This window comes from Scyliorhinus torazame, chromosome 6, assembly GCF_047496885.1.
Source record: "Scyliorhinus torazame isolate Kashiwa2021f chromosome 6, sScyTor2.1, whole genome shotgun sequence".
NCBI classification, from domain to species: domain Eukaryota; kingdom Metazoa; phylum Chordata; class Chondrichthyes; order Carcharhiniformes; family Scyliorhinidae; genus Scyliorhinus; species Scyliorhinus torazame.
This window is the reverse complement of record NC_092712.1, coordinates 55,723,155-55,741,631: the sequence shown is the minus strand read 5'-3', so window position 1 is coordinate 55,741,631 and position 18,477 is coordinate 55,723,155. Positions and strand designations below refer to the sequence as shown.

Sequence of the window (18,477 nt, the reverse complement as noted above, 5' to 3'; positions counted from 1 at the left end):
TTACGTGGATATGTATATTGGCTTGTTTGACTTTATTATTTGGGAGAGTTAATATTTTGTTATGGCAGCTGCCATTTAGTTTATATATTATTTATTTATTTGTTAAAAAACGGTCACTATTATTTATATTGTTTTATTGTTGTAAAAAGGAAAAATTTTTGTACTGTTTTTGTTTGGCTGAAAAAAATTTGAATAAAATATATATTTTTAAAAAACTATGTGGAGAGGCTGAATAGACCCAGACTGTTTTCATTAGAACGACGGAGAGTGAGGGGTGACCTGATAGAGGTCTACAAGATTATGAGGGGCATGGATAGATTCGATGGGCAGGCACTCTTTCCCAGGGTGGAGGGGTCACTCACCAGGGGGCATAGGTTTAAGGTCTGTAGGGCAAGGTTTAGAGATATGCAAGGCAGGTTTTTGTTTTTACACAAGAGGGTGGTGAGTGCCTGGAACATGTTGCCAGGGGAGGTTGTGGAAGCAGATACATTAACGGCGTACAAAAGTCATCTCGACAAATACATGAATAGGAGGGTATAGAGGGATACGGCACAAGGAAGTGCTGAGGGTTTTGGCAAAGGTTGGTATCATGACTGGTACAGGCTTGGAGGGCCAAAGGGCCTGTTTCTGTGCTGTATTGTTTTTTGAAAGGTCAGTGATGAAGCAACTCAAGTAGGTTGGGTCTAGGACCGTGCAGTGAGGAACTCCTGCAGTGATACCCTGGATAGATCTCCAACGATCACAACCATCTGACCGTGTATGGTATGACTCCAACCAGCGGAGTCTACCCCGATTCCCATTGACTCCAGTTTTATTCGGGCTTCTTGATGCCACACTCGGTCAAATGCTGCATTGATGTCAAGGGAAGTCACTCTCACCTTACATCTGACGTTCAGCTTTTTTGTCCATGTTTGAACCAAAGCTGCAATGAGGTCAGGACACTTTAGCATAAGCCAAACTAGGCATCATTGGGCAGGTTATTGCTCAGCATGTGGCACTTGAGAACACTATGGCTCCTTCACTTTACTGATGATCAGGAGTAGACTGATGTGGTGGCAATTGGCCAGATTGGATTTTTCCTACTTTCTGTATTCAGGACATACCTAGGCAGTTTTCCACGTTGCTGGGTAGATGCCACTGTTGCAGCTGCCTTAATCGCCAATAATTTCTTACTTAATGCACTGTTCGACTATATAGTTATAGGCCAAATAGCTGGGTAGATGCCAGTGTTCTAGCTGTATAGAACAACTTGGCTAGGGAGCATAGAGTTCAAGAGCACAAATCTTCAGTGCTATCGTCAGAATATTGTCAGCACCCATAGCCTTGGCACAATCCAGTACCTTCAGCCATTTCTTGATATCACATGGAGTGAATTGAATTGCTGAGACTGGCAACTGGGAAGCTGGGGCCTCTGGAGAAGGATCACAGAATCTCAGTGCAGAAGAGACCCTTCTGCCAATTGGCTCCACACTGACATGGGAAAAAACACCTGACCTACCTACCTAATCCCATTTGCCAGCATGTGTGGCAACCTGCCTCTACCGCCCTCCCAGGCAGTGCATTCCAGACTGTCACCTCCATCTGTATAAAAAGGTCTTGCCTCACATTCACACTAAACCTCCTGCTCCTCACCTTGAACTTGTATCCACTTGTGACTGACCCTTCAACAAGGGAAACAGCTGTCCCTGTCCATTTCCCTTAATCTTCGTCGATCAGGTCGCCCATCAGTCTTTTCTGCTCCAACGAAGACAACCCAAGCCTCTCCTCATAAAACTGAAATTTTCCATCCCAGGCAACATCCAACATCTTTTACTGGGAACTTTTGACTGACGTTTGCTGTAAAGGTTTCAGCCTCATCTTTTTCACTGATGGGCAGCACGGTAGCACAGTGGTTAGCACAACTGCTTCACAGCTCCAGAGTCCCAGGTTCAATTCCAGCTTGGGCCACTGTCTGTGCGGAGTCTGCACATCCTCCCCGTGTGTGCGTGGGTTTCCTCCGGGTGCTCCGGTTTCCTCCCACAGTCCAAAGATATGCAGGTTAGGTGGATTGGCCATGATAAATTGCCCTTAGTGTCCAAAATTGCCCTTAGTGTCAGGTGGGGTTACTGGGTTATGGGGATAGGGTGGAGGTGTTGACCTTGGGTAGGGTGCTCTTTCCAAGAGCCGGTGCAGACTTAATGGGCCGAATGGCCTCCTTCTGCACTGTAAATTCTATGATAATCTATGATAATCTATGATGTGCTGGACCCATACATGCATAGAAAATAGGTGGCCATTCGGCCCTTCGAGCCTGCTCTGCTATTCAAGTGCACGGTAGCACAGTGGCTAGCACTGTTGCTTCACAGCTCCAGGGTTCCAGGTTCGATTCCCGGCGTGGGTCACTGTCTGTGTGGAGTCTGCACGTTCTCCCAGTGTCTGCATGGGTTTCCTCCGGGTCCTCCGGTTTTCTCCCACAGTCCAAAGATGTGCAGGTTAGGTGGATTGGCCATGCTAAGCTGTCCTTAGTGTCCAAAAGGTTTGGGTGGAGTTGCTGGGTTACGGGGATAGGGTGGAGGTGTGGGCTTAGGTAAGGTGCTTTTTCCAAGGGCCAGTACAGACTTGATGGGCCGAATGGCCTCCTTCTGCACTGTAAATTCTGATTCTATGATCATGGCTGATCTAGTTGAATACCCTGATTACGCCTCCCCTCCCTCCCCCTCATATCCCTTGATCCCATTAGCCCCAAGAGCTGTATCTAATTCCTCCTTGAAATTACACAATGTTTTCACCTCAACTACTTTTTGCGGTAGTGAATTCCACAGAAATTTCCCCTCACCGCAGACCTAAAAGGTTTACTCTTTATCCTCAAAACTATGACCCCTAATTCTGGACTCCCCCCACCATGGGGAACATTCTTTCTGAATCTATCCCGTCTACTTCTGTTCAAATTTTACAAGTTTCTATGAGATCCCCTCTCACTCTTCTAAACTTCAATGAATATAATCCTAACCGATTTAGTCTCTCCTCAAATGACAGTCCTACCGCCCCAGGAATCAGACTGGTAAACCTTTGCTGCACTCCCTCCATAGCAAGAACATCCTTCCTCAGTTAAGGACATCAAAACTATAGGTGTGGCTTCAACAATACCCTATACAATTGCAGTAAAACATCTCTATTCCTATTCTCAAATCGTCTTGCTATGAAGGTCGACACACCATTTGCCTTCTTTATTGCCTCCTGTACCCGAGTGCTTACTTTCAGCGACTGATGCACAAGGGCACCAAGGTCTCGCTGAGTATCCACCTCTCAATTTACACTCATTCAAATAATAATCTGCCTTTTTATTGGTGCAAGGCAAACAAAGATAGTTTTAAGGGATTTCTATTAGTGTTGATAAACATTAGAAATAAGGTTAATTTATTAATGTTTCTGTGTCTGGAAGGGTAAACCCTGTACTTAGATTCATGCTGGACAACGGTGCTTGTACGTGTGGGCATTAGTTTTAATTCCAACTGTTTCTATTGTGCTTAGAGGGGTCTACGGCATGAAGAATAAAAAGGTTTAAGGATACGGAGTTGCTTAGAAACGGAGGCCTTTTAGAGTAGAGAAGTATCTGAGTTTTAGTTTAGTTAATTAGTGGGCCATTGGAGATAGATAGCAAGAGAAGGCAGCTCTCACTGCCCTGCCAAAAGATGTTGGTTTTGAAGGCCAAAGAGGAAACATTTTTCTTAGTTTTGCTAGAAGGAAAGCCAGACCATGCAGTAATCAAGTGCAAAGGAAATCCTAAAGGGGTGGGTATAAAATCCTGGACTTGATTCATTGATAAAAGAGGAGAAGAAACTTTGTTTAAAGGTGTCATTTGTAATACCTGGTCTGGAGTTCAGAATGCAAACCACCAAGGAAAAATGTTAATGCAAGTGAAGATTTTAAAGCACAATTTTGGGAGTGAAGTTTGGAAACTCTCATGTGACAATCATCTGGGGGAGATTCGGAGGAAAAAACCATTACTACGAACTTGAGGTCACAGCGGAGCGAGTGTGTTTGAACACAGCCAATCCATGTGCTTAAAAGGGACTGTGTGTTAAAGGGACCAATCGAGCTTATCAGTGTTAATCTTATTTTATTTGTTAAGATAAGAAAAGAGGAAAGGCGTAGCGTATTGTATCATATTCCAATTTTTTCATGTTTAATAAACTTTTTTTTCTCGTTACTAAAACTAATTTGCATCCTGTGACTACATTCCTCCATGCTTTATAAAAAATAAGTAAATAAGGCTCTTTTGAGCCAGGGTTCTATTCTGGGATCTCCTCGTCCGGTTATGACATAAACTAGGATTGTAACAGTGCGGATGTTTGTAGAGCCTCCTCCTCTAGATAGTTGTTTAATTGAACACCATCATTCATGACTGGGTGTGACAGGATTTGATCTCTTGGTTGTGGAATCACTTGGCTTTATCGCATGCTTCTTATGCTGCTTGGCATGCAAGTCGTTCTATGTTGTAGCTTCCCCCAATTGACACCTCATTTTTAGGGTAGGCCTGGTGCTGCTCCTGGCATCATCCTTGCACTTTTCATTGAACCAGGGTTGATTCCTGGCTTGGTGGTAATGGTAGTGGGGGATATGCTTGGCCATGAGGTTACAAATTGTAGTTGCATATGTATTTAGCCCACATCTCCTCATGGTTTCCCTCTCTTCAGTTGCAATATCAGCTCTAAGTGTACCCTGTTTCGCATGGTGGTAGTACCACAGAACACAATCAAGGGAATTCTCTATGTGAAGACGGGACTTTATTTCCTCAAGGGCTGTGCGATGGTCATTCCTATGGACAGATGCAACTGCAGCGGGTAAGTTGGTCAGGATGAGGCCAAGAATGTTTTTCCCTCTTCTTCTTTAATTCCCTCATCATCTGCCACAGACCCAGTCTAGCATCTATGTCGTTTTAAGACCAGAATTATTGTTATGAAGTTGTATCTTGGAGCATTGCACAGGACGCACAGCTCTGAACCTAACCTGCACCAGTACTTATTTAAACCTGCACCTAATGCAATATAAAAATTTGTTTGCAATGCCTTGCAAAAAAAAAAAAAAAAAGAAAATGGTTATTGCAATTTTACATCACCTGTTCATGCTCACTATTTTCATATTTTAGACAGAGGAAATTGTGGCTATTTTTCAGCATGGTGCGTTTAACTCTGACAAGAAAATTAATAAAGTTCAATAACGACATTGCTGAACATATTTTATCAAAATACAAATGAAAAAATGTGGCTTTCCGCCTCGCCTACCGTTTTCTGGTGAGAGCTTGTCATATGCATCTTCATAGATATAGTTGCGTCGAATTGTAACATTAATTCCGTCTAAAAACGGCCCCTCCCCTTGTACTTCCTGTTTGTCAGCAAAGATCAATCTTTGGAAGATCTTAAAAAGAAATCACTGTGGGTATGAAGGCGAACTGACAAATAAACACTAATATTTGCATATTGATTTTGAATTAAGTTTTATCAGTATAATTTACATGCAACTTGAAGTTACTAATCTATTTAGTTGGTCATCTAATTCTCCCACATTAGTGCTGAAATTACACAATTTTATACTATACAACATACCAGAATCAGAGTTTATCTGGGTAATGGGCATTAACTCTTACATAGCACCTCACCTTAAAACTGCTAATATTTCTGATCTAACTTTTCATAATAGTAGAAACTTCAACATGTATTACCTAATAGCTAAAAAAGCCACAAATTAGTTTCATCTGTCAGGTTAGTAAGTTTAACCAGTTTGCATGAAACTCCTTTGCACACTACGATAGGGGCAGTAACAGCATAAATGTAAAATTGGGTCGCAAAATGTCATGAATTCGCAAGTCAGTCAGACAATATTTTACCGATTTTAGGTTCGAGAGTTTACAGCAGAATAGTATTTACCTTAACGCGTTCTTCAAACGGAACTACAAAAGGTAGTTCAGTTAAAATAGCGAGATGGCGTTCTTCAGATACTGATAATTGAGCTGGCTCCTGCCCAACTGAAAAAAAAAACAAAAAAAATGCAATAGCCAATATTTCATTGCCAAATTCCCAAATATCCAACGCAGAATCATGACACTGGCGTTGCCAGATATGCAGGAATAATTACTTGTTTAGTAGTACTGCGGGGGGGAAAAGTGTCAAAGCTTTTCATCCTACACTTATCAGGTCATTTGCAAGAATGCAATGCAAAGAAAATCAACAAATTTACACTGCATGAGAAGAAAATGTTGACTGTTTGGCAAGTGGACTCGGATAGGTAGAGATGAATGGGCACGATACAGACCACACCCAACCGGCCAGTGCTTGCAAAACTCAAATCAGTGTCCAACATTAGATGTGATTCTGCGATAGGGCAACATTTGCTCAGTAATCTTCAGCGTACCTGACAATTACGCTGACAACCAACTTAAGATGGTCAGTCGGGCTCGCAGCGGCGTTTTGCATGTACTGGAAGCTACGTATTAATAAATAGGGCCGTCACTTCCGGGTGCGGCGATGACCAGCTGAGTCGCACGTTTCGGCAGCTCCCGGTGAAACGGACTTTTGGGCTCTTGATAGGAGCCCCAACGGCAATTTTGACGGCTAAAAACACTGTGCGGTAAACCAGAAGGGAATCCCCCCTGGATACGGATGAAAAAAGGAGAAAGTGGCCGGATTGCAGTGGATCCTTTAGAACAGCGGCAAGGGAGGCAAGCAAAAACCAAGATGGCGTCGGAAGGTGGCAGTTTAACATGGGGCCCTGAACAACAAGAGTTCTTGAAATGCTGTGTGGAAGAGCTCAAAAAGGAAATGAAGAAAGAGCTGTTGGCCCCGATACTACAGGCGATCGAAGGGCTAAAGGAGGAACAAAAGACCCAGGAGCGGGAGCTTCGGGTCGTGAAGGCAAAGGCAGCCGAGAATGAGGACGACATACAGGGCCTGGTGGTGAAGACGGAGACGCATGAGGCACATCAGAAACGATGTGTGGAAAGGTTGGAGGCACTGGAGAACAACGCAAGGAGGAACAACCTGAGGATTCTTGGTCTTCCTGAAGGTGCGGAGGGAGCGGACGTCGGGGCATATGTGAGCACGATGCTGCACTCGTTAATGGGAGCGGAGGCCCCGGCGGGTCCGTTGGAGGTGGAGGGAGCATACCGAGTGATGGTGCGAGGACCGAGAGCAGGAGAAATTCCCAGAGCCATAGTGGTGAGATTCCTCCGTTTTAGGGATAGAGAAATGGTCCTTAGATGGGCAAAGAAAACTCGGAGCAGTAAATGGGAGAACGCGGTGATCCGCGTTTATCAAGACTGGAGTGCGGAGATGGCGAGAAGGAGGGCGAGCTTTAATCGGGCCAAGGCGGTGCTTCATAAAAAGATGATAAAATTTGGAATGCTGCAACCGGCAAGACTGTGGGTCACATATCACGCTCCACACTGGGTAGACTTGGAGATAGGGGAGGAAACAGGAGGGCGCCCACCCTGGAGAATGGACATGGGACTAATGGCAGATGAGGGTGTGTGTCTAAGGGTGAGGGGGTGCATTGAAAAGTACTTGGAACTCAATGATAATGGGGAGGTCCAGGTGGGAGTGGTCTGGGAGGCGCTGAAGGCGGTGGTTAGAGGGGAGCTGATATCAATAAGGGCACATAAAGGGAAGCAGGAGAGTAAGGAACGGGAGCGGTTGCTGCAAGAACTTTTGAGGGTGGACAGACAATATGCGGAAGCACCGGAGGAGGGACTGTACAGGGAAAGGCAAAGGCTACATGTAGAATTTGACTTGCTGACTACGGGCACTGCAGAGGCACAATGGAGGAAGGCACAGTACGAATATGGGGAGAAGGCGAGCAGGTTGCTGGCACACCAATTGAGGAAAAGGGGAGCAGCGAGGGAAATAGGGGGAGTGAGGGATGAGGAAGGAGAGATGGAGCGGGGAGCGGAGAGAGTGAATGGAGTGTTCAAGACATTTTATAAAAAATTATATGAAGCTCAACCCCCGGATGGGAGGGAGAGAATGATGGGCTTCTTGGATCGACTGGAATTTCCCAAGGTGGAAGAGCAGGAAAGGGTGGGACTGGGAGCACAGATCGAGGTAGAGGAAGTGGTGAAAGGAATTAGGAGCATGCAGGCGGGAAAGGCCCGGGACCGGATGGATTCCCAGTCGAATTCTATAGAAAATATGTGGACTTGCTCGCCCCGGTATTGACGAGGACCTTTAATGAGGCAAAGGAAAGGGGACAACTGCCCCAGACTATGTCTGAAGCAACGATATCGCTTCTCTTAAAGAAGGAAAAGGACTCGCTACAATGCGGGTCCTATAGACCTATTTCCCTCCTAAATGTAGATGCCAAGATCCTGGCCAAGGTAATGGCAATGAGAATAGAGGAATGTGTCCCGGGGGTGGTCCACGAGGACCAAACTGGGTTTGTGAAGGGGAGACAGCTGAACACGAATATACGGAGGCTGTTAGGGGTAATGATGATGGCCCCACCAGAGGGAGAAACGGAGATAGTAGTGGCGATGGATGCCGAGAAAGCATTTGATAAGAGTGGAGTGGGGTTATTTGTGGGAGGTGTTGAGGAGATTTGGTTTTGGAGAGGGGTATGTTAGATGGGTGCAGCTGTTGTATAGGGCCCCGATGGCGAGCGTGGTCACGAATGGACGGGGATCTGCATATTTTCGGCTCCATAGAGGGACAAGGCAGGGATGCCCTCTGTCCCCATTATTGTTTGCACTGGCGATTGAGCCCCTGGCGATAGCGTTGAGGGGTTCCAAGAAGTGGAGGGGAGTACTTAGAGGAGGAGAAGAACACCAGGTATCTTTGTATGCGGACGATTTGCTACTATACGTGGCAGACCCGGCGGAGGGGATGCCAGAAATAATGCGGATACTTGGGGAGTTTGGGGATTTTTCAGGGTATAAATTGAACATGGGGAAAAGTGAGTTGTTTGTGGTGCATCCAGGGGAGCAGAGTAGAGAAACAGAGGACCTACCGTTGAGGAAGGTAACAAGGGACTTTCGTTACCTGGGGATCCAGATAGCCAAGAATTGGGGCACATTGCATAGGTTAAATTTAACGCAGTTGGTGGAACAAATGGAGGAGGATTTCAAGAGATGGGATATGGTATCCCTGTCACTGGCAGGGAGCGTGCAGGCGGTTAAGATGGTGGTCCTCCCGAGATTCCTCTTTGTGTTTCAGTGCCTCCCGGTGGTGATCACAAAGGCTTTTTTTAAAAGGATTGAAAAGAGCATCATGGGTTTTGTGTGGGCCGGGAAGACCCCGAGAGTGAGGAAGGGATTCTTACAGCGTAGCAGGGATAGGGGGGGGCTGGCACTACCGAGCCTAAGTGAGTATTATTGGGCCGCTAATATTTCAATGGTGAGTAAGTGGATGGGAGAGGAGGAGGGAGCGGCGTGGAAGAGATTGGAGAGGGCGTCCTGTAGGGGGACTAGCCTACAGGCTATGGTGACAGCCCCATTGCCGTTCTCACCGAGGAACTACACCACAAGCCCGGTGGTGGTGGCTACACTGAAGATTTGGGGACAGTGGAGACGGCATAGGGGAAAGACTGGAGCCTTGGGGGGGGTCCCCGATAAGAAACAACCATAGGTTTGCCCCGGGGGAATGGATGGGGGATATGGAATGTGGCAAAGAGCAGGAATAACGCAACTGAAAGATCTGTTTGTGGATGGGAAGTTCGCGAGTCTGGGAGCGCTGACCGAGAAATATGGGTTGCCCCAAGGGAATGCATTCAGGTATATGCAACTGAGGGCTTTTGCGAGGCAACAGGTGAGGGAATTCCCGCAGCTCCCGACACAAGAGGTGCAGGACAGAGTGATCTCAAAGACATGGGTGGGGGATGGTAAGGTGTCAGATATATATAGGGAAATGAGGGACGGGGGAGACTATGGTAGATGAACTAAAAGGGAAATGGGAAGAAGAGCTGGGGGAGGTGATCGAGGAGGGGCTGTGGGCAGATGCCCTAAGCAGGGTAAACTCGTCGTCCTCGTGTGCCAGGCTAAGCCTGATTCAGTTTAAGGTATTACACAGGGCGCATATGACTGGAGCACGGCTCAGTAAATTTTTTGGGGTGGAGGATAGGTGTGCGAGGTGCTCGAGAAGCCCAGCGAATCATACCCATATGTTTTGGTCATGCCCGGCACTACAGGGGTTTTGCATGGGGGTGACAAAGGTGCTTTCAAAAGTAGTGGGGGTCCGGGTCGAACCAAGCTGGGGGTTGGCTATATTTGGAGTTGCACAAGAGCCGGGAGTGCAGGAGGCGAGAGAGGCCGATGTTTTGGCCTTTGCGTCCCTAGTAGCCCGACGCAGGATATTGTTAATGTGGAAAGAAGCCAAGCCCCCGGGGGTGGAGACCTGGATAAATGACATGGCAGGGTTTATAAAGCTAGAGCGGATTAAGTTCGTTCTAAGGGGGTCGGCTGAAGGGTTCACCAGGCGGTGGCAACCATTCGTCGAATACCTCGCAGAAAGATAGATGGAATGGAAAAAAGAAGGCAGCAGCAGCAGCCCAGGATCGGGGGGGGGGGGGGGGGGAGAGAGAGGAGAGGAGAGGAGGAACCAGAAGGACTCTCGGGGTTGTTAATATATACTGTATAATATGTACAGGTCGTTGCTACAGATAATTATATATTGGACTGTTAAATTATATTTTTGGAGAGTGTTACTTGTGATAAGGCAGTTGCCAATTAGGGTTAGTTTTCATTTTTGTTATTTATTATTTATTCATTTTTTTTGTTTGTTTGTTTATAAAATAGGTCATTGTTATTTGTGTTGTTATAATATTGTGTAAAGGATGCACACTGTACTGTGTTGGTTGATCAAAAATTTTCAATAAAATATTTATTAAAAAAAATAAATAGGGCCGTCTTTGCAGACAGAAAGAATATGTACACACTGTGCCCGTTTCAGCTAGACAGCATAATCTTCAGCGATCACTCACTAATGAGTATGATTATCCATCAAAGCAACTGTGTTACTGGTCATGGATTCTGTGGGTTATTGCTTAGCTGATGAGCCTGATCGGAGCTGCATTTTTGACCACACCCTTGGCAGCTGTTTCCAGGTGGTGCAATCCGTCCACGGATTAGACCACTGGTATTCCTTTCTCAGGCTCCTTTTACGGGCCAATTCTTGCTGCCGGGTGTCCTCGAAGAGTTTGTCCCGTCAATCAGGAGGTTCCTCCATGGCGGTCTCTTCAGAGGTCTTTGAGGCATTGATGTCTATGTTGCATCTCTTGAGGTAAGCCTTCAGGGGGTCTTTGAAGTGTTTCCTCTTGTCCTCTTATTTGGAACCATCTGTCATTGGGGCAAAAATGATTTGCTTTGGTATTTGGGACTCTAGCTCCTAAGCACATGGCCGGTCCAGCGGAGTGGTTTAGGATGATCTTGGCCACAGACAGCATTGATGTACCTCTCAACGGCCTTGAAGTAGTGTCTGCAGGTAGTCCAAGTTTCTGAACCGTATAGAAGAGTTAGGAGGATGACCGCTTCATACAGGAGAACCTTGGTGTCAGCATGGATGTCGCGGTCGTCAAAGACACTCATTCCTAGGCATCCGAATGAGGCGCCGCGGATTGGACACGATGTTGGATCTCCGCGATGTCAGCCTTGGATGAGACGGGGCTCCTCAGGTAGGGGAAATGTTCCACATTTGGTAGGGTTTCTTCACTGATCTTGATGGAGGGAGACACCAGATCTTGCTCTGGATCAGTTTGGTAAAGAACTTGAGTTTTCTTGAAGTTGTGGCGGAGGCCCATTCCTCAGTGCGCTTCCGCAAAGGTGTCAAGCATGGCTAGGAGATTCTCGAGTGGAAATGGCGATGTCATCCGCATACTGAAGTTTCACGAGCGACGTCAGTGTCTTTCTTCTTGGATTTCAATCGGTTGAGGCAGAAAGGTTGTCCGTCCATCCTGTAACGGCGTCCACTCCACAGGGAAGCTTGTTGCTGCCATGGTGAAGGATGGTGGCGATGAAGATGGAGAAAAGGGCGGGCGCAGTGACGCATTTCTGCTTCATTCCAGTCTTAACCACAAGTTTTCTGTCTTTTTCCATCAGTGAGAAATGTCGCCAACATCTGGTCATGGAGCAGGCGGAAGAATGTTGATGAATTTCTCTGGACAGCCGACCTTTGACAGGGTTTTTCATAGCACTTCCCAATGGATCGAGTCAAAAGCCTTGCTCAGATCTATGAAGGCCACGTAGAGTGGTTGATGTTGCTCCTGGCATTTCTCTTGAAGTTGCCGAGCAGTGACAATCATGTCCACTGTTCCACAGTTTGGTTGGAAACCACACTGGCTTTCTGGAAGGATTTCTTCAAAGACTGGGAGAAGGCAGCTAGCAAGGATTCAATGCTTTTCGCAGCAATGAAAAGTAGAGATTCCTTAGTAGATACTACAGTCCGCTTTTGTCTCATTTCTTGAAGATAGTGCCGATGACGGCATCCCAGAGGTCAGCAGGAATTTTTTCCCTGTCCCAGGTTTTCAGCAACAGCTGATGGGAATGATCGGTGATCTTTTCTCCTCCAAGTCTGAAAATCTCTGGGAGAATCCCATCCACCCCTCCGGCACATCCACTCTTCACATGTTTAATGTGGTTTCGACTTCGTCCATGGCTTGGTAGGAGTCCAAGGTCAACTTTGATGGGAAGTTGGGCATCCAGGTTCGATCCTGGTCCCGGGTCACTGTCCGTGTGGCGTTTGAACATTCTTCCCATGCCTGCGTGGGTCTCACTCCCACAACCCAAAGATGTGCAGAGCAGGTGGGCGGGTCACACTAAATTGTCCCTTAATTGGAAAGAAAAGAATTGGGCACTTTAAATTTAAGGAAAAATAAAATGAGGGGTATTCAGTACTTCGGAAGGACAGACAAAAAGGAAAAGGCGGTGGGGTTGCATTGCTGATTAAAGAGGAAATGAATGCAATAGTGAGGAAGAATATTAGCTCCAACAATGTGGAATCTGTATGGGTAGAGCTGATAAATACCAAGGAGCAGAAAACGTTAGTGGGGGTTGTACATAGACCCCAAACTGTAGTGATGTTGGGAATGGTATTTAACAGGAATATGAGACACATGCAATAAAGGAACATCTGTAATTATGGGTGACTTTAATCTGTATAGAGGTTGGGCAAATCACATCAGTCACAATACCTGAATATGTATGGGGTGGTTTTCTGGACCAATAAGTTGAAGAACCAACTAGAGAACAGGCCATCCTAGACTGGGTACTGTGTAACAAGAAAGGAATAATTGGCAATCTGGTTGGAGAAACCATAATATAACAGAATCCTTCATCAAGATGGAGAGTGACGTAGTTGATTCTGAGACTCGGGTCCTGAATCTAAATAAAACTACGATGGTATGAGGCACAAGTTGATGGATTGGGAAACGTTACTTAAAATGGTAGAGAGGCAGTGGCAAACATTTAAAAAGAGTGCGTAGGTGAACTTCAATTCCTGTCTCGCGCAAAAGTAAAATGGGAAAGGTGGCCAAACCATGGCTTGCAATAGTATTAGATCCAAGGAAGAGGCATACAAATGGGCTAAAAAAAAAAAAACAGCAGACCCGAGGACTGGGAGCAGTTCGGAATTCAGCAAAAGAGGAAAAGGATCAATTAAGCAAGGGAAATTAAGAGTACGAGGTGTGTAAAAGCTTCCATAGATATGTGAAGAGACAAAGATTGGTGAAGATAAATGTAGGTAGGTCCCTTACAGTCAGAAACACGGAAATTTATAATGGGGAACAAAGAGTTGGCTGACTAACTAAATACATTGATTCGGTACAAATAAAGTACAAAAAATATTGGGTTACCAGGGTTTAGTGAGAGAGAGGAACTGAAGGAAATCAGTATTCGTAGGGAAGTGATATTGGTGAAATTGATGGGATTGAAGGCCGATAATCCCCAGTGCCTGATAATATACATACCAGAGTGCTTATGGAAATGGTCCTTGAAATAGTGGATACATTGGCAGTCATCTCCTAAGATTCCATAGACTCTGGATCAGTTCCTACAATCAGAGAGTAGCTAATGTAACCCCACTATTTAAAAAGAGAGGTAAAATTTCAGAAAGTGGATTTTAACCAGGCCATAGCAGTGCTTTTCGGAATAAGGTCCTGTTTGGGGTGTTGTATCCGGCTAAACTCTGGGTGACCTGAAGGGGAAGGAACACTATTTTACGATGCTAAAATAAGAGAGAGATCATTGATACATTGTGTGCAGTTCCAAATCAGCAGTGTTCCTCTATAAACAGTCACGCATGTGTAGCTTTGAATTTTCTCTACTCGCCGCAGCAGAAATTAGGGCCAATTCATTTCTGTGAGCCTGTCTTTATTGAAGAAATACAGTAGGTCATTGCCAATCTTTGGAGACAGGCTAGAAAAGGGGGAAACAGGATGCACCAACAATGATGATGACCGCCTGCTAGATTCTAGATCTGAATTTGCTCTTTCAGAAAGGAGTGCAAAAGAATGAAGCTGGCACAGTGATAAAGATCTGTTGGAAGATCCTGGACTGCACAGCACTCTCTGACTCCACTCCATTGCCAAGGATCATGTTGTCTCTTTTGAGAATCATCCTATTGTTGATTATAATAGAAAGGTTGTATATTTACTCCGCTGAACGCACCAATCACATACAAAAACAATTGCAAGCATCCAGCAAATATCTATTGCAGGGAGAAGGAAACCCTTAACTCCAAATTGGATCAAATCAATAGTGAAAGTTCAGTGGTTATTAATTCGCACAAACGTATCTCGTCTCATCAACAAGCCATGGAAGCATGAGATTTATTTTTAAGAAAAGCTACAGGTTGACCATCAAATGGAGCTTGAAAATATCAAAACTGAACTTGAGGGAAGATGTAGAGCAATGGGTTAGCTCTAATAAGAGCATACTGAGCACGTGCAAAAGAAGCTATGTCACAGTGATGTCTCAGAGGTTATAGGAGCAGTGTCTCAAAGGGCAGCTGTACCTATATGTTTGTCTAATTAGATTTGCAAATAGTTAGCATGTAAATAAATGTATTTTGAACAAGCACCCTTGCCTTCAGCGAATCTCCTCTAGAATAAGAGGCCATTGAATTCTGAGACATACCCATTGTAACAGTCTACTTACCAAGGATAAAAACATTCTGGGCATGGCATTAATAGAATATTATTTAAGATAGAAAGCTAGGGATGTGGAACAGGTCATTTATAGGTGAATGAAATTTAGTAAAACGTCAGGTCCAAATGCATTGCAACACCCACATATCCAATCTCTCTTCTCTCTCCCTCTTCTTTCCCCCCCCCCCCAACCACCGCCCACCCCACCACCACCACCACCACCACCCCACCACCACCCCACCCCCACCACCCCCCACCAACACTTAAAAATTAGGAGTTAGCATCATTACATACTTCAGAAATGTATTAAAAAGAGGAGGGGGACCAGAGAACTGATGAATAGCTAATGTGATGTAAAACTTCAAAATGAGGTTAGAGAAGGGGAGGACAAGTGGCAGATGAAATTTAATGCCGTGATATGTAAAGTGATTCATTTTGGTAGGAAAAATGCAGACAAAATAAAAGGGATAGTCCAAAAGGGAGCACAGGAGCAGAGGGATTTGGGTTTATATATTGCATAAATCATCGAGGGTGTCAGGACAGTTTAAGAGGGTGATTCATAAAAGTATACAGCATCCTAACTTCATCAATAGAAACACAGAGTAAAAAAAGCAAGGAAGCTACGCTAATGTGCAGTTCTGGGCACCATATTTCGGACGGATGTAAAAGCAATGGAGAGGACAGTCCCAGGGATAAGGAACTTCAGCAACGTGAGAAGATTGGAGAAGTTGCAACTGCCCGCCTTGGATAACAGAAGGTTGAGAAAATTTAAAAGAGGTATTCAAAATCATGAGGGGTTTACAACAGAGTAGGGTAGGTCAGGGGGAAAAAACTGTCCCCATTGTTGGAAGAATCAAGAACCGGAGGGCAAAGATTTAAGGTAATTCGCAAAATTGGCGTGGAGGAAACATTTTTCATGCAGTGAATGATTAGGATCTGAAATGCACTGAGACCATGGTCAAGATATCAACTGGGGTTTTCCAAAGGAAACTGGATCATTATCTGAAAAGAAAAAAAATTGGAGGACTACCAGGGAAAGACAGGTGAGTGGCAAGAGGTGAATTGTTCTTTCAGAGGACAATCACAGAAATGATCAGCCAAATAGTTTCCTTCTGTGCTGCAGCCATTCTATGAGCATGCCTAAGCCATGGTCTCAACTTATGACAGAAACCTCAATGTGACACTCAAGATAGCTTCAGCCGAGGCATTTGCTCCAGATACTGAAACAATGATTGGAGTTAATAGCTGCAAGGTAGCAGTAAATAAAATTTCAATAAAAAATACTAAAATAATTTATCTTCAATTCTATTTGAATAACTTCTACTTGATGTGGCCTGCGTCAAATGCCTGGACACTAATGTGTTGGACAGGCTGGGTCGATGTAGACTGCACTTGATGCAGTGGAGTGAGAGACAGACCTCCAACACTTGATAAGATGCAACACGATTTTATTTAACATCTAAACTATTATACATGTTCAACCTTGGGTTGACACTATGCTGACTTGACTGGAGACCTGATACCAACCTAACCAGACTTACTAGCTACCACATGGTGTTTGCACTGGCCAGATCACTAACTCTGACTGTCTCAGAGGCTGGGTCCCGAGAGCGCGGGAAAACTGGTGCCCTCTGGCTTTATAGTGGTCGTGTCCTGTCTGGTGATTGGCTGCTCTGTTGTGCGCTTACTGGTCATCATGTGTGTCAATCACTGCCTGTCTGCACTCCATTATATACATAGATGTATATTATGACAGACACCACAGGAAATTAGTTTGATATCCCTCGTGCAGATGCCATGCTGCCCTTTTGTTGGTTTCTTTCAGTGAACATTAACAAGTCAGTCTGGATAGAGATGACATATAAAGTAGACCACTTGGCCTTTTGTCACCACTGCGGAATAAGTTAGCCCTGTTCACCATCATAACTCAAGAACAAAACAGCCCAGCGTGTTAACACCAGATCCCAGAGCAACACATTTGTACACTTTCAGCACCTGACCAAATAAAATTCCAAATTTGTCATTCAGAGTAGCTGGTCGGACCAGCGAGCCTACAATGTGACGTCATCACAGCAAGCTTCCCATACCTTCCTTATTTGAAAGGCTGATCCAGAGTACAGATTTTGTTTTCTGTACAAAGAGACACAGCCTGAGTGAGAGAGACACATCCAGAGTGGGAATTTGAAACTTGGTAATTTGTAACAGTGAGGTAACCAGGAAAGGTAAGAGGTAAATCTAATTCTGCTGTTTTTCAGTTAAAAGTGCAGTGTAGATTAGTGTCTGATTGGCTGAAGCTGCCCCCACCCTAATTGCTGAGAAGCAGTTATCTGGCAGTCACCTGAGGCCTGTTTAGGGGCACAAATGTACACATTGTTTTCTTCTCTTTGAAGTTTAAGTAGGGCGAGTCATCCTGAAATCTGTATAAAAGACAGACAGAAAGCGCACTCAGTAAGCGTGCGCAGGTCAAAGAGACACAGCCTGAGTGAGTGAGACAAATCCAGAGTGGGAATTTGGAACTTAGTAATTTGGTGCAATGAGGTAACCAGGAAAGGTAAGTGGTAAATCTAATTCTGCTGTTTTTCAGTTAAAAGTGCAATGTCGATTAGTGTCTGATTGGCTGAAGCTACATCACAGAAAAGCTGTGACCTGATTGGCTGGTTGGGAATCTACACTAAATTTTTAAAATTAAGTATTGGTAAACTAATTAAACATAATTACTGAATTATAATTTAGAGGGGTATCTAAGCCAGAGATCGGAGAGTACTGTATTTAGCTTAGCTTTCACATTTATAGTAGAAATCTAGTGCTAGGAAACATATAGTTAACAGTAATTTTTTTTTTTTAAACTTTAAACTTTAATTTACTAATTAATTGACGCAATGTCAGTTAGAGGGGTGCAGTGCTCTGACTGTGAAAGGCTTCCAGCGTCCCGGATGGCTTCATCTCCAGAAAGTGCACCCAACTGGAGCTCCTCACAGACCGCATGGTTCGGTTGGAGCAGCAGTTGGATGCACTTAGGAGCATGCAGGTGACGGAAAGCATCATAGATAGCAGTTATATAAATATGGTCACACCCAAGGTGCAGGCAGAGAAATGGGTGACCACCAGAAAGGGCAGGCAGTCAGTGCAGGAATCCCCTGTGGTTGTTCCCCTCTCGAACAGGTATACCCCTTTGGATACTGTCAGGGGGGATAGCCTATCAGGGGAAAACAGCAGCAGCCAGAGCAGTGGCACCACGGCTGGCTCTGATGTTCAGAAGGGAGGGTCAAAGCGCAGAAGAGCAATAGTCATAGGGGACTCTATAGATAGGCGCTTCTGTGGACGTGAAAGAGACTCCAGGATGGTATGTTGCCTCCCTGGTGCCAGGGTCCAGGA

The 18,477-nt window shown here is 45.1% G+C and overlaps 1 protein-coding gene across 3 annotated transcripts in view; it reads right to left on the bottom strand.

Moving 5' to 3' along the window:
* The window catches only part of ube3c (ubiquitin protein ligase E3C), a 277,267-nt gene that overhangs the window by 114,393 nt on the left and 144,397 nt on the right, over window positions 1–18,477 (bottom strand). For all 3 annotated transcript variants that reach the window (XM_072508217.1, XM_072508215.1, XM_072508216.1), the window contains 2 exons: window positions 5,907–6,004; window positions 5,265–5,397 (listed from right to left, as the gene is read on the bottom strand). In XM_072508217.1, the coding sequence (XP_072364318.1) occupies window positions 5,265–5,397; window positions 5,907–6,004 (231 nt within the window). The remainder of the gene's footprint in view (window positions 1–5,264; window positions 5,398–5,906; window positions 6,005–18,477) is intronic.